The 12,013-nt window shown below is 55.6% G+C and overlaps 1 protein-coding gene across 1 annotated transcript; it reads right to left on the reverse strand.

Annotated features, from left to right (window-relative positions):
• Positions 1 to 7,087: 7,087 nt before the first annotated feature.
• ZNF768 (zinc finger protein 768) lies at positions 7,088 to 10,324 on the reverse strand. The gene has a single exon (XM_073350492.2). It carries the CDS (start codon positions 9,926 to 9,928, stop codon positions 9,068 to 9,070), a length of 861 nt encoding a protein of 286 aa, XP_073206593.1. The 5' UTR covers positions 9,929 to 10,324; the 3' UTR covers positions 7,088 to 9,067.
• Between the last annotated feature and the right edge of the window lie 1,689 nt (positions 10,325 to 12,013).

Consider the following 12,013-nt stretch of genomic DNA (forward strand, 5'->3'; position numbering starts at 1 on the left):
AGAGGGCCCACAGCCAGAGTGCCCATGGCCTTGGCAACTGGGGGTGGGGGGGAGAGACTCAGAAGGCCTTTCAGGCTCTAGGACGGCTGGATGGTGGAGTCCCATGTCCCAAGGACGGGCTCAGGCAAGAGGTGTGAGCCTGGGCATGTGTCCCATAGATCCAGAGCTGGAAACAGGGACTACACCCTGCCCAGAGCCAGGGGACTTGAGAGCACATGGGACCCAACGACGGGGGCCCACTGGCAATAGATGGGTGTCCATACAGAGGGGGACTGGGCCGGGTTAGAATGGATCTCTGACCTGTAGAGGGAGCACAGAGTTGGACTGCTCTGACACACATGGATGGACTGATTGATTGGACAGAGACAGATGGACCAATCGCTAGCTGAGGGAAGTGAGACGCCAACCCCAACGTGGTGGCATGAGACACAAAATTGATTCCAGATCTCCAGGGAATGTTCTCCCCATTGCAGATCAGACCCCTGGGGATTTTGGAAAAGATAAGAAAACCAGACTCGGGGGTGGGGTGGAGGGACGCAGAGCCCCTAACGTCTGGTTAGCGAAGCCTGCAGCTTCAGCCAGGCCTGCCATGGTTTGGCTAGAGATGGAAGACAGGGCTGATGGCAGTCATGGCTGCCTTCCAGCCTCACAACATTCCCCCAGGCCAGCTGGGCCCAGCGGCCAATGGAGCGTGGCAGGTGGCCACCCCGTGTGACTGAGCCCTCAGACGAGCAGGCAAGAACGAATGTACATAATTAGAAATTGCCGTGGAGGGAGCCTCTGGTGAGAGCAACGAGCTCAGCTGATAGGAGCAATGAGCACTGGGGGCAAAGACACCAGGGACATGGGGGGCATGCAGAGACCCTGGCAGAGGGAAGGGTTTGTGGGGGAGGGGTTGCAGGGAGTCCCTGAAATGGTGGGGGGGACACACCGGGAGTTTGTGGGGTTCTAATCGGCGGCGTGGGCCCCTAGGTGCTGCTGCACTGCACATAAGGAATAATATAACTGAGGGCGTGGGGTGGGTGTGGCCGCCTGCCCTCTATGTGCTCCTGTGTTGTGACCCATGGTGCAGTGCCCAGGCATGGGAGGGGGAAAAGGGAGGGAGCCCAAACTGGGAAGGGGTAACTCTCCCCTCCCCCATCTCTGTCTTCCTCCCTTTCCCAGGCAGAGCCCATCTCATGGCCCTGCCCAGGGATCTTCCTGCCCCAGCGCCCCAGTCGCCTGGGTCCTGCGTGTGCGCCGGAGCAAGTCTCCCTCTGCAGGCTGCAGCCCCAGGGTGGTGAGTAGGGCATCGGGCGAAGCAAGTCACAGCCTGAAGCCCAGGGAGGGAGAGACACAGCAACCGAGGCAGGAAATCGCTGCCCGGAGGAAGTGGCGGCAGGGCCAGGGGGATTGGTACTGAACTGGGACCGGAGAGACACCCCCCCCTCCCCAGCCAGCTCCAGGGCAGCCCAGGGGTCTGTGCTGTTGAGCCAGGCAGGGACCCCCGACCCAGCCCGCCGGGCCTTCAGGGCAGCCCAGGCCCCTCCTCTCCCCCGTGGGGCAGGGGTTGGGGGGTTCGCTCCTGCCTGTCGGGGTTTCCCTCCCTTTGCCACCCCGCTCTCCTGGTGCAGGGAAGGGGCCTGGCTGGATTCCATCCACCAGCGGCCACTAGGATGCAGGAGGGGAGTCCCCGGGAGCAGGGCTTCCTGCCCAAGATGCCCCAGCGGATCCATACCAGAGAGTGGCCCTACCCCTGCCCCGACTGCGGGCATCGCTTCCGGCAGAGCTCCCCCCTCACCCACCACCGGGCCACCCACACCGGAGAGTGGCCCTACCAGTGCCACAACTGTGGGTGAAGCTACACCAGCCACGCCCTGGGCTACGGGGTGCAGCCGGCTCGGCCCATGGCTGCTAGAGGAGAGTGGTGCCCTGCCAGCCCTGAGGCTATCAGTGGGTGCCAGGACCCTGTCATGGACTTGCACAGCAGTTCTCAATCAGGGGGCCAGGGCCCTCTGGGGGGGGCACGAGCAGGTTTCAGGGGGTCCGCCAAGCAGGGCCAGCGTTAGACTCGCTGGAGCTCAGGGCGGAAAGCTGAAACCCCACAACCCGGGGCAGAAGCCCGGAGCCCCACCACTCGTGGCTGAAGCCAAAGCCCGAGCAACTTAGCTTCACAGGGCTCCCTGTGCTGTGGGACCCTAGGCAGTTGCCCTGCTTGCTACCCCCGAACACCAGCCCTGGATTTCATATGCAGAAAAACATTTGTTGTGGCACAGATGGGCCGCGGGATTTTTATAGCCTGTTGAGGGGGGGCCACAGAAAGAAAAAGTTTGAGAACCCCTGGACTAGCAGGCTCTTGGGGAGGCTGTTGCATTTGGGGAGTCCCTGGACACAGGGCCTTCTTCTCCCCTTTCCTATAGGTCTCCCTCGTCAGACTACATTTCCCCTGTTGCATCATGGGCATAGGACTCCCAGGATGCACCTCCCCTTCTCACCTAAGACAGACCAAAGTGCATCCTGGGAGTCCCAGAGCCACTGGCATTATTAGAGTTGTTGGTTTCTCATGCTCCCCTTCTCTATAGGCTGGGCTCCCTGGTCGGACTACATCTCCCAAGGTGTATCATGGCCTGCCCTAGGGGATGGGAGGCAGTGCATATGGGAATCCTGTGGCCATGATGCATCATGGGAGTTGTAGATTGTGTGCCTCATGATCCTATTCTATATAGGCTGGGCTCCCAGGTCTGAGTACATCTCCCCTGATGCATCATGGTCTACTCTAGGTGACAGGAGATGGTGCATCATGAAACTCTCACACCTGCAGTGCATCATGGAAGATCTAGTCCAGCCAGGGAGCTCAGCCCTCACCCCCCGCCTAGAGGAGACTGGAGACATGAGGCAACCAAACTATAAATCCCCTACGGCACTGTGGTGGCAGATCCAAATTGAAATATTTCTGTTTTCAAACATTTGGTTTTTTTGACAAGACATGGACATTTTCCGTGGAAAGCAGTGGGTGCTTTTCATCTAGTCAAAAACTCAATTTTCTGTAGAAAAACAGTTTTGACGGAAAGTTTGTCACCACCTCTTCTTGTTGGGAGTGCGTCAGACCAGCCATCCTCAGTCGGCGCTGGCATCTGATAAGCTCCCGGGGTGACACCGAACAGTTAGACTTAACCAAAACCGTAAATGGTTTGGGGGTCTGCTACCAGGGAGATGGGCTCTTTCCTGCCAACTTACCACCCCAGGTCTTGGTTAGCTCAATGTCAGAACTGGAGGTGGGCAAACGGTTTCATCTGAACCATTTTTCCCCCATGAAAAGTGCAGATTTTGCACCATGGCAACATTTCGCAAATTCACATTAGTTTCACCAAATTGTTGATTTACAAAAAATAAAATCTGAAAAATCCAAATGTAAAGTTTTGACATTTTCTAAATGGAACATTTTTTGATTTTTTTGGTTCAAAACAACTTTTGGATTCCGAATTTCCTTCAATTTCATTAAACTCCAATTCAAAAAGATTTTTTAAAAAATGCTCAAAATTGAAACAAAAAAATGTACATTGACCCAAAACTAATCCCCCTCCCCCACTTTTTGATTTGCTGAAAATGTGGTTTTCAGCTTGACCCCAAATGATTTCTTTTCTCTTGTTTTCAGAATTGCCGGTGAATCAAAAAATTCGTTATTCACCCAGCTCTAGCTGGAATGTGCCCTACCGTTCTCAGCACCACCCAGGCCAGATCCTCTGGGCATGGACGGGATCTGTGCTCTGCTCCAGCTTTTAAACAGTCTCTTGGGGGAACCTTTTTACAGTTAGGCTTCCACAGAGTCTGACACTTACTTCAGGTTAGGCCGTGCAGCCTCGCCACCTCCGAGACAGCTCCAGAACTCCTGTTTCACATTGCAAGCTCTCCTCAGTGAATCCAACTGAAACAGACTCCTGGTTAGAGACTTGTACACTCCCAGGGGCAACAGGGGATGGATCGCTTGATAATCACCTGTTCTGTTCATTCCCTCTGAAGCACCCAGCATTGACCACTGTCGGAAGACAGGATACTGGGCTAGATGGGCCTTTGGTCTGACCCAGTACGGCCGTTCTTAATGTACCTCAGCCAGTATTTGCAGCGACCCCAAGCGTTTTCAAGACAGAGCAGGCTGTATTAGCCAACTGGAACATGGCACTGGAAGTTCTTAGATTAGCATCTGCATACACAACGCTTCTTAAAAATCTTTGGGCCCTATAAGGGCCTGGCATAAGGTCAGCAGGGCAAATTTGGGGTCATTCGGACAAGGGGTTGCTGAGCAGAATAAAGCACCGGTTGGTAACATTTCCGTTCTTATCACACTGGGTTTTTTTTGCTACACACCCGTGGGCTCAAATTCTTGCTGTGATCACCCCGCACCGATCTCACTCGATCTGGTCTGATCTCTGCTCGCGTCTAGCACCCACTCACTCCGCCTTTGGGGGAGCAAGAGTTAAAGAAGTACGAGGGCTGTGCTGTGGCTTGCTGAAGTGGCATGCACCTGGGAAGGTTTGCTGATGTACCCTGAGACGGGGATGAATGAGCCTATGAAGCAGCAGCCCGAATAATAGAGTTGCTCAGGAGCTTAAGGGTTGACTCCAAGCACCTCCCCTGTGTCATGAGTTCAAGTTGAGCTGTTGGCAAATTCACCAGCCTAGATGACCGCTCTCCGGTTGTGGCAAACGAGCCCTAAACTCAGAGCTTTTTGCTTAAGAACCAATAGTTCAAAGTGCTTGGAAACCTACGTGCCTAATCAGATTGTCTTGAAAATTGCTACCCATCCTCAGTACCAGCAGGACAGAAAATGGTACTAGTTTGGGGTCATTTGGTCAAGGGTTTCCTCTGACAGGGCACCCCAATCAGCGTCCGACTTTAACAGTCAAGGTGCTTGGAAACCCACGTGCAATAGAATCATAGAGTCTAAGCCCAGAAGGGACAATTGCGGGTCATTTGGTTAAGGAGTTCCCCACATGCAGCCCCACCAGAAAGAGCAGCTTTGAACATTTGCAGATTTGTATCATGTATTTGGCCCAGAGCTTAGGCTCCGACCCTCAGGCAAGGAATAATGGGTGAGTTGCCAATTTCGGCTGGATGCATTCCAGGAGCTTTCATCACGTGACATACTCTTTAATTAAAGATTCAGCTTTAATGCCTGAAGTCTCCAAAACAATCCTGGGGGGTTGGCAACAATGCACTACAAAAGCTTTCAGGCTAGGTCCACAAAGGGATAACTGCACTTAGGGTGACGTGATGTCCCGATTTTATAGGAACAGTCCCGATATTTGAGGCTTTGTCGTATATAGGTGCCTATTACACACACACCCCCCAACCTCCGTCCCAATTTTTCACCCTTGCTATCTGGTCACCCTAAGTGCACTTTAGGCACCTAAATCCAACATTTAGATCCTCAAAATCCCTTCTCAGCTGCTGCCTAACCCTGTGAGCACTGACGGCCTCTAGGTGCGTGAATTTCCATTGACAAAGTCTCTTTAGCACCTAAAGATTTGCCAGTGGGAAACCACACTGCCACCTAAAGTCCTTGCTCCAGGGGCCTGTCTCACACCTAAACCCCATCTAGGTGTTCCCCCACCTATTGGGCCTGAGCCAGGCTGTGATCTCAGACATCCTATACAAATCACTCCAGCGGGGCTGGAGTTACACTCGATGATGCTGGCGGTCCCTTCCAGCCCGATGGTTCTATGTTCCTCTGAACCCATCACAGGCACCGAAAAGCTAGGCCTTGCAATGCTGAGGCTAAGGCCCCTTGGTGGAGACGTCCCTTCACGCCCCTGCGAGCTGTTGTTTGCTTGCCCAAGGGATTAAGGCAACAAGTGCTGCCCCTGAAAGGCAAGGGCAAGGAGGCAAAATCTTCAGGGTGGGCCACTCTGTGCCATAGGCGTTTGCTCTCACCCTGCCTTTTGCGTGGCCTCTGGGGCTCCTTTTGGACATGCGAGGGGTATGGGCACTGGACTCCAGCACTGGGGCTGTGCCAGGCGCTGGGGACGGGCATGCTCAGTTCCGGGTGCACGCGCACACCCGCTGGGATGAATGGAGCAGTACACACCTCTCCGAGCGATTGTTGCAGGCAGTAGTCATCTCCCTGGGGTGTTCTCATTGCCCTGAGATGAATGGGCCACTTCACACCTCTCCCTGGATGTGTGTATCTGGGGAAGGCATTTGGCATCTCCACTCCCCTGCCCCCACCTGGGCTGTGCCCCACACAGCCCCACCAGCTCCCCTCCTCTCTTACCAACGCATGGGGCAGCACGGAGGAGGGGGGAGGCAGCAGTTGAATGGTGAAGTGTGCCCACGATGCCCCTTTGCACACACAGATTCCCCTAATCCCACCCCCTCACTGCTACCAGCACTTCCTCAATAACAAACAAGGGAAATCCCCTGCCAGAAAATTAATGCAGTGTTACCATAGCCTGCAGCTGACGGATGGGGGCTAAAATGCAAACTCTGAAAGGCAAGGAATAGCTTTCTGGGAAGCAATTTTTAATTGACCTGCCAGGGACCCAGAGGCCTGGATGCATTTTTAAAATGTCAGTATAAATAACAGAGCCCCCAGTTACAGGCCCCTCCCCAACCTGCGTGGCCTAAACCAGCCTCAACAAACAGCAAAGTTTCATGGATGGTTGAGGCCATTAGCTCATTTAATCTGACTTCCCATAGGTCACAGGCCATTACTATTCAGCCCAAAGCCTTTAGTTCGACCAAAGCATTTCAGCCCTGTTGTGAGCAACGGGCAGAGAACACGAGAAACCAGTGAGCCGCCAATGCCTGACGGTCCCTGCACTGGCAGGGAATTGATTGGGTGAGCCCATACTCAGCGAGTAGTTATCAATGGTTTGCTGTCAAACTGGCAGCGGCCATCTAGTGCCGTCCTGTAGGAGTCAGTCCTAAGTCCAGTACTAGCCAAGATTTTCATGAATGACTTGGATAATGGAGTGGAGAGTACAATTATAAAACTTTCAGACGACACCAAGCTGGGAGGGGTTGCAAGCTCTTTGGAGGACAGGAGAAGAATTCAGAATGAGCATGACAAATTGGAGAATTGGGCGGAAATCAACAGGATGAAATTCAGTACAGAGAAGTGCAAAGTTCTTTATTTAGGAGGGAAAAATCAAAAGAACAACTACAAAATGGGGAACTGGCTAGGTGGCAATGCTGCTGAAAAGGATGTGAGGGTTACAGTGGGTCACAAATTGACTATGAGTCAACCATGGGATGCCTCTGCAAAAAAGGCTAGTATCATTCTGGGGTGTATTACCAGGAATGCTGTATGTAAGGCATGGAAGGTAAATGTCCTGCTCTCCTCAGCACTGATGAGATCTCAGCTGGAGCACTGTGTCCAGCTCTGGGCACCGCACTTCAGGAAAGATGTGGCCAAACTGGAGAGAGTCCAGAGGAGAGGAACAAAAATGATAAAAGATTCAGAGAACCTGACCTAGGAGGAAAAGTTAAAAAAAAAACAAAAAAAAACCAGGCATGTTACTCTTGGGAAAAGAAGACAGAGGGGGGAACCTGGTAACAGTCTTCAAATATGTTAAGGGCTGTGATAAGGAGGATAGGGATCAATCGTTTTTCATGTCCACCGGAAGTAGGACACGAAATAATGGGCTCATTCTGCAGCCAGGGAGATGTAGGTTAGTGATAAGGAAAAACTTCCTAATTCTCAGGGTAGTGAAGTGCGAGAACAGGTTTGCCCCGGGAAGTTGTGGAATCCCCGTCACTGGAGGTTTTCAAGAGTAGGTTACACAGACACCTGTCAGGGATGATCTTGGTCCCGCATCAGCACAGGCGGCTAGTCTTGATGACCTCTTGAGGTCCCTTTCAGCCCTACAACTCTATAATTCTATGCCCAGATGTTCAACAGCTGGCCACCTGCACCCCTTGCTGCATGGGAAGTTGACAACCACCCCGCCCACGGCCCCAGCCAATCTGTCCTGGGGGGGGGGGAATTCCTTCCTGACCCCTAATCGGTCATTCCTCAGCATGCGAGCAAGACCCACCGGCCAGGCAGCTAGAAAGAAGATTCTCTGGACCACCCTAGAACATTGGTCCACCCCACCTGGGGTCCAGATGGGGGCAGATCTGTGCTGCTTCAGGCTTATGCTGCTCTCTTCCCAAGGGACGGACTGATTCAGGATTAATCTGGGGCAAGGTATCGTGCCCATACCCTGTAACCTTCCGGCCTGAGCTCTTAGCCAATAGCCAGGGCCTTGCAAGGCTGTTCCTCTGTGGACAGCACCTCGCTGAGACAAGGCAGGTCTATTCCAGGTGTGATGGTGTTTATTTACAAAGAATGCCCACAGGACCCTGTTTCCCTATACGCCGCAGAAAAGAAACAGTCGGCAGTTTCCCCGCAGCACAATCCCCACCTTTGCCCCTCCAGTGGGCTCTGTGACCAAGAATCTCTGCCTCTGCTCCCTCTCAGGGTCATGCTCCCACCTCCTTCTCTTGACTTGCTGACTCCAACCCAGGCTGATCTCCTAGGGCTCGGTGCTTGCAACCAGCTCAGCTCTGACCCGCCATGTCTCCTGGCAGTCGCTTCCTTTCTCGGCGGCTCTCTCTACTCCCTAAGTGGCGCTAAGGAGGTCTGTCATTGTCACCTGATAGCTGCCACCAGGGCCTACCAACATTGCACCCCCTGCTGGCACAATTTGTGGGTCGGCTGATTGTTCTATTGAGCCCCAGAACACAGATCTGCATCTAAGAACAGACAGACACACTCACGCTCTATTTCAAGGTGCCTGGAAAAATACACGCACACTTCAGATCATTTTGAAAACCTCATCTTCGGGACCTGGAGCGGAAGATGGAGCGGAGCTGCTTTTCACAGTCTAACAGGTATGACCCAGCTCTAGACCTGTATGACCCATCGATCCCTCCCTGTGTTCCTTCTCTCTCCTGGAACGATCCACCGCGAGCCCCCTATAACCCGTCCCTAGCTCTCTTCCCCAGTACAAGCCATCCAGCAAACAGCCAGAAAGGCCATGCCTAGAGGCAGGAAGATGCAGCCCCTTGCCCAGGAGGGTGCCCCTGGGCCGAGCCGGCTGCAGCCCTAGCCCAGGCCGTGGCTGGCCCGGTGCCGCCGCAGGCTGCCGTTGGTGGTGTAGCTGCGCCCACAGTCGTGGCACTGGTAGGGCCGCTCCCCGGTGTGGGTACGGTAATGTAGGTAGAGCTCCGAGCTGCAGGGGAAGGCGTCCCCGCAGCGGCTGCAGCGGTAGGGCCGCTCCCCGGTGTGGGTGGCCCGGTGGTGGGTGAGGTGGGAGCTCTGCCGGAAGCGGCGCCCGCAGTCGGGGCAGGGGTAGGGCCGCTCCCCGGTGTGGATCCGCCGGTGCGTCTTGAGCAGGAAGTTGCGGGAGAATCCTTTCCCACAGTCGGGGCAGCGGTGGGGTTTGCCGCCCGCATGGCTGCGCCGGTGATGCAGGAACCGCGTGCGGAGCCGGAAGCCCTCCCCACACTGGGGGCACCGGTAGGGGGGCTCCCCGCCTGGATCCCCGTGGGTCCTCTGGTGAGCGGTGCAGTGGGAGCGGATGGCAAAGCTCTTCCCGCAGTCGGGGCACTGGTAGGGTCTCTCCCCGGTGTGGGTGCGCTGGTGGGTGACCAGAGCCGAGCGCTGGCTGAACCCCCGTCCGCACTGGGCGCAGCCGTAGGGGCGCTCCCCGGTGTGGGTGCGCTGGTGGGCCAGGAGGGAGGCGCTGAGGGCAAAGGCCTTGCCGCAGTCGGGGCACCGGTAGGGCCTCTCGCCCGTGTGGGTGCGGCGGTGCCGGATGAGGCTGGAGCGCTGGGAGAAGCCCCGGCCGCACTGGGCGCAGCTGTAGGGCCGCTCCCCGGTGTGGACGCGCCGGTGGGTGACCAGGTACGAGTGCTGGCGGAAGCTCTTCCCGCAGTCGGGGCAGATGGTCAGAGCGTCGCCCATGGGGGCTCCCCGGGCGTGTCCCCCCCCCCACCGCCCCTGGGGGCTCCCCTCCTGCGTCCTGGCGGCTGCCGGGATCCAGCCAGGCCCCTTCCCTGCGCCCGGCAAAGGGAGGGAGACCCCCGAGGGGCAGCAGCGAACCCCCCAACCCCTGCCCCTCTCCCGCGGGGGAGAGCAGGGCCGGGGCTGCCCCGAAGGCCCGGGGGGCTGGGTGGGGGGGACCCTGCCGGGCTCAGCTGCACAGACCCCCGGAGCTGGCTGGGGGGGGGGGTCTCCGGTCCCAGCTGGGCCCCGATCCCCGGCCCCGGCCCCGCGGCCGCTTCCTCCGGGCGGCGATTTCCTGCCTGGGCTGCGGCGAGTCTCTCTCGCGGCGCCGCCCCCGCGCCCCGCCCGGCTGGGGCTGCAGCCGGGGCCGGGCCGGGAAGGTCCCGGCGTTATCACAGCCCGGCCCCATGTGCTCTGGGGCGGGGCAATGCCTCGGCTTAACCCTTCCCTTGCCGGCACGCTCCCTCCTGGCCCTGGTCGCCTCCCCCCCCCCCGCTGCAAAACACTTGGGGATCCCCGGTGCTTTGAATTCCCCCCCCCCCCCGCCGCAGGGTGCAATGTTACAAACCGCTGCCCTCACCTGGGGGGGGGGGTGCTACCCTGGCGCAGTTTGCTGCCCACCCCCTTCATCATCTGGTCCAGGGGTAGCAAGGTGGGCCGGGGGGGGGGTAGGCTCGGCCCAAGTTTGCTACCTCCCCCCATCTCCCGGGAGCCCTTTGTGATGGTGAGAGGTGCCGCTTCATCCCTGGGACATCTCTGCCTTAAATGGGGACACCCATAAAGAAAAAGAGTGATCCCTAAGGTGCCCCAAGTCCTCCTTTTCTTTTTGCGGATACGGACGAACAGGGCTGCTCCTCTGACACCCCTAAAGAAAGGTATTTGTCTAATTTGCAAAAGCATGCTACAGCACTCCAGGGCCGGGCTCTTGCCTCTAAAACCAGCGAACAGAGGAAGGGGTTGCAATATTTCTGTATTCGGTCTCTTCCCTTTGTAGAAAGTTTCTATAGTAAACAAACATTTACTGTACACAGAACACTGTAACTAGCCTAACACAGGGGGAACAGTACATCCAGCTTATGAATACCTTTTAAACACAAGCTCCTAGACCAGGGGTGGCCGACCTGTGGCTCCGGAGACATAGAATATCAGGGTTGGAAGGGACCTCTGGAGGTCATCCAGTCCAACCCCCTGCTCAAAGCAGGGCCAATCCCCACCTAAATCATCCCAGCCAGGGCTTTGTCAAGCCTGACCTTAAAAACCTCGAAGGAAGGAGAGTCTTCCACTTTCTAGGTAATGCATTCCAGTGCTTCACCACCCTCCTAGTGAAAAAGTTTTTCCTAATATCCAAACTAAACCTCCCCCACTGCAACTGGAGACCATTACTCCTTGTTCTGTCATCTGGTACCACTGAGAACAGTCTAGAGCCATCCTCTTTAGAACCCCCTTTCAGGTAGTTGAAAGCAGCAAATCCCCCCTCGTTCTTCTCTTCTGCAGACTAAACAATCCCAGTTCCTCAGCCTCTCCTCATAAGTCATGTGCCCCAGCCCCCTAATCATTTTTGTTGCCCTTCGCTGGACTCTTTCCAATTTTTCCACATCCTTCTTGTAGTGTGGGGCCCAAAACTGGACACAGTACTCCTGATGAGGCCTCACCAATGTCGAATAGAGGGGAACGATCACGTCCCTCGATCTGCTGGCAATGCCCCTACTTATACATCCCAAAATGCCATTGGCCTTCTTGGCAACAAGGGCACACTGCTGACTCCTATCCAGCTTCTCGTCCACTGTAAGCCCTGCACTCAAGAAAGGGCTAAGTATGATGATTAGTAGTGCTATGATGGCCCTGAAAGCTGTTGTCAAAACTAAGGTCACTTCACTTCTGAACGAGAGTGTCTACACAGGGGTTTAAGGCACTTTATGTGCATCCGTTTCACACCTTTAATGTCACACGGTACTATCTTAATAAGGGAAGGGAAATTGAGGGGAGACAAACCTGTTATTTCCTCCAGTTTAAAAACGTTTTCATTGGTTTTCCATGACACCC

This window comes from Lepidochelys kempii, chromosome 6 (assembly GCF_965140285.1).
Source record: "Lepidochelys kempii isolate rLepKem1 chromosome 6, rLepKem1.hap1, whole genome shotgun sequence".
Classification (NCBI taxonomy): domain Eukaryota; kingdom Metazoa; phylum Chordata; order Testudines; family Cheloniidae; genus Lepidochelys; species Lepidochelys kempii.

Bases quoted from the DNA above. Each gene is read 5' to 3' on its own strand.
- ZNF768 (XM_073350492.2), bottom strand. From the start codon at position 9,928: ATGGGCGACGCTCTGACCATCTGCCCCGACTGCGGGAAGAGCTTCCGC.